Below are 3,995 nucleotides of genomic sequence, written 5' to 3' on the forward strand. Positions count from 1 at the left end.
GTCTTTGAGTATTTTACACCGGTTTTTCAAAAACCGGTGTCTATAAGCACAGATTTTCTCTCATAGACATCGGTTTTTAAGCCGATGTCTATGAGCGCCTTTTTTTTCGTTAATAGACACCGATTTTAATAGCGGTTTTTAAAACCCGGTGTCTATGATAAAATAAAATAATATAATTTTCCCACCAATACTTAGCTGAAATTTGCAACACTTCACTCTTCCCTCTAAACCTAAACCTATATCGCGCCGTCCATCGTATACCATCGCCTCATCTCCCTCTTCCCCTTCCTAGATCGACGCCCCTTCCTCTCCCGATCAGGATCAACACAGGACGTCCTTGCTTCTCCGTCCAACCACACCGCATCTCCTCCAACTCCTCCCTTTGGGTGAGAAGAGGCTGCTTGTGTGGCTTGGAGTCGTCGCCGGGTCGCTAGAAGTCGCCCTCCTCCACTCTTTCTCGATCCCATATCTGGTAACCTCGATTCCTCATCTCCTTCTTTTGATTTGATCCCTCCTTGTCCATCCTTGCGTGGCCAGGACTGATCGGAGCTCTTTGCTCACTGATTTTGCTGCTCGCGGTAGGATTCGGCGCTGCCTCCAGGTGTGTTATCAACTAATCGGTCGACATGGTGAGGGGGAAGACGCAGATAAGGAGGATAGAGAACCTGGCCAGCCGGCAGGTGACCTTTTCCAAGCACCGGAGAGGCCTTCTGAAGAAGACCTTTGAGCTCTCCGTGCTCTGCGATGCCGAGTACCAAATGTCAAGTATTCCCCAAGTACTCCTTATGGTTATCGATTTGTGAACTGGGTAACAAATGTCAAGTATTTTTGTCTTTCATCCGGAATGAAAGTACCAGTGCTTCCATACTCGACCAATTTGAGCTTGATCAGGAGTTAAATGCATATTTTGCATTTTTGTTCGAACTTATTGCTGAGAGGGGACCTTCTGTGGGTTTGAATGTTAACCTTAGCTGATATGATCTATTTCATGGCCATCTCTTCATTGCCGACTCTGGAAGACTTGGCATTTTGTAAGTAGAAAATGATCTTCCAATTTCTCAGCAAAGTTATGGCTTTCTTATTGTTTGAAATTCTGTGATCTTCTGCAGTGCTCACTCTATTTTCATGCTCCTTTTGTCAGAGTGACAAGTGTTTTCAAGGAATTAATTGTAGCAAACATAGAACGTGTCTTAGTGTTTGTGATGCCTATGCAAATTTAACTAGAAAAAAAATTAAACAATTAAACTAAAATGATTTATCTCTTGGTAAATGATCACAGGCTACTGAAGTCCTTCCTCATCTTCGACAGTTTCATCTTCTTGATCTCTTGATTGCAAGTATTAATTGATTGATGCATGCAATGTGAAGACTATTATAGCTAAGCAAATCATAAGAGAAGAACATATTTTCTGACTATAATAAAAAAAAGACTAAAACTAATGCTTGTCATTGCACCATATGCGTGAAGTTTATTATCCTGCTGTTCTTTTATAAGTGTGTGATCATATTTTCAGTTTGGTATATGAAAAAACTACATGGTTGCATTGCCTATTTTCATATGATTGAATGCATGCCATAAGTTTTTACTTTAAAACTGGAATAATAACTTTTTGCTTACATATGTTTATGGTATTTCCTCTGCATTCATTGTTTATGGTTAAGTTATTTTCAATTTTTTCTCCTCTATTTCCCAATTAGTCTATGAATTTTGGTTTTTGTCATTTCTCAGTTTTATGTATGAATTAAGCATGTTTAATTGTGGAAAAAAAAATCCTCTTTTCTTTAGTGTGTTTCTGTTATTCAAGAGTCATGTATATATTGTCTTTATTAGTGATGTGAGGGTATGCAGACAAGAGGAACATGTATTCTTCAATTTTATTTTAGCATGCATTTGGTCGAAAAGTATTGTGACATTGTTAAATTATTACATAATTTATTGCAGAATATTCACCATGCTGGTCAACGAATGCCTGGTGAGGAGCAAGAAGATATAGTCATAACCAGTACCCAGAATAACCTATTAAATATGAAGTGCCCTTTGACAGGAAAGCCTGTTACAGAATTGTAAAATCCTGTCCGCTGGTAAAGTAGTGCTTCACTTTTTACCAAAGTTTTATAGTTATGTTTTTATCCAATATAAATTAAAATTCCCTAATTTTTTGTTTGTTAGTAATGAAAGATGAAAACATATATAACGGTCAAGTGAGATTGTTTCATATGTATAAAGCCATTTTTTTTCTTTGTGAATGAACAAATATTAAACGGTTCACAAGTTAACTAAAAACAACTATTTTAAGTGAACTTCTTTCTTAAAATGCAGAGCTTCGTTTCCTTGGAAATCATGTTCCTTCTTGAACCATATTCAATTTGGCATGAGTCCTTATTTGATTAGTTGCGAACTATGAATTTGTGTGCTTTATAGAATGCAATGTGAGATATGTTAATGCCGTAGACAACATTCCATAGCTTTCTACTTATATTTCATTCTAACAACTCAAAAAAACCTTTTAACAGATTCTATTGATTCAATTGTTCATGTTCCTTGAACAATGCTTAATGTATATTTATTTATCAAGTAATGAAGAAGCTTATGACTAGTCTGTTTCACATATTTTTTTTGTTTCCCAAGCAAAAGGTATGTTATTATTATTATTAAAGTCATAAATCGTGTTCTTTCTATCTGTTGTTCTTCATCAAGCAGGATGGACTGCAACCATATTTATGAGAAGGAACCAGTAATCCACTACATAAGCACAAAGAAACCACATCCTCGATGCTCAGTTGTAGGTAAGTGCCCTATCTATTGCAGTTGAACTTTCGTTATTGATCTTTTTGCTCATTACAACTACATCCTATCAGGTTGCCCAAAAATTCTCCAAGTTGGACGGGTTGTATGCGACGCCTTGCTTACAATAGAAATTGATGAAATGCGTTTGGCATCAGCTACAAACATAAATTCAACAATGGTAGAAGATTTTTACAGAAGTTGACTGAAAATGGCAACACTGCTCCCTGCAACTTTAAGCTTGATATAATTTTTCAAGGTGATTTAGCCCCTGTCGGTGATTTGTCATCAGCCAATGCGATTTAGGCATCATAGTTAATTATCTTTTGATGTTGTAAGAGGAATATTTGTGTAATTTGTGGATACAGACTTGATGTCTACAATATCTATTATCTTTTTATATTGTAGGAATAATATTATGTATTGGTAACATGGATATTTACTTGGTGTGTTTAGATACACCGATGTATAATAATATTAACTAAATTTTGTACTATTAAAATGTTGTATAATATCGAGTTTTCACTATTTCGGAAATCGAATCAACGTCGTTAAATAATATTGATATTACATCGGTTTTCCACCGCTGCCAAAACTGGTGTTATTAACATATAATATTACATCGGTTTTACATCGTTGATGAAACGGTGTCGTTAAGTGATACTACACCGGTTAATAACCGATTCGAACACCGGTGTTGTTAAGTGATACTACACCGGTTTTAACCCGATGTCTAAAATGACAGACCTTTTTCATCACCTTCATAGACATCGGTCGAAAATGTAATAGACACCGTTGGAAAACCGATGTCTATGAGGGTTTTTGTTGTAGTGTTGAGCTCCTTAACGATGAATCTTTGGCTTTGAAATTAGAGCTCCAAGCTTCAATGTCTTCTTCTTCCTCTAGCTCTTTGCTCTCTCGGTGATTAGTCTAATGAAGAGCGACCTCTCTTTAATATCACTTGTTATGACACTCCGGCGAGCTAAAGGAGGGATGATTAGCTTCAATCATTTCGTCGATGATGAGTTACAGTAGAAAATACTCAAAGCAATGATAACACCCTTAATTTTACTTGGATCCAAGGATCCACTCCTCACTCACAGATATACTATGAAATCCTCCTTCTAGGAGCTGGAGAAGGCATGTATAAACTCCAACACAAGAATATATGACAAATACAACAAAAGATATAACAAGACAAGGAAAGTAA

At 36.4% G+C, this 3,995-nt stretch overlaps 1 protein-coding gene across 1 annotated transcript; it reads left to right on the forward strand.

The window, feature by feature from the left end:
- The first annotated feature begins 626 nt into the window (after positions 1-626).
- Positions 627-2,990, forward strand: LOC122033812 (E3 SUMO-protein ligase MMS21-like). The gene is made up of 4 exons (XM_042592976.1): positions 627-776; positions 1,943-2,064; positions 2,702-2,787; positions 2,860-2,990. The coding sequence occupies exons 1-4, from the start codon at positions 627-629 to the stop codon at positions 2,988-2,990; spliced, it is 489 nt and encodes a 162-aa protein (XP_042448910.1).
- Positions 2,991-3,995: the final 1,005 nt, after the last annotated feature.

Source organism: Zingiber officinale, chromosome 11B (assembly GCF_018446385.1).
Source record: "Zingiber officinale cultivar Zhangliang chromosome 11B, Zo_v1.1, whole genome shotgun sequence".
Taxonomy (NCBI): Eukaryota; Viridiplantae; Streptophyta; class Magnoliopsida; order Zingiberales; family Zingiberaceae; genus Zingiber; species Zingiber officinale.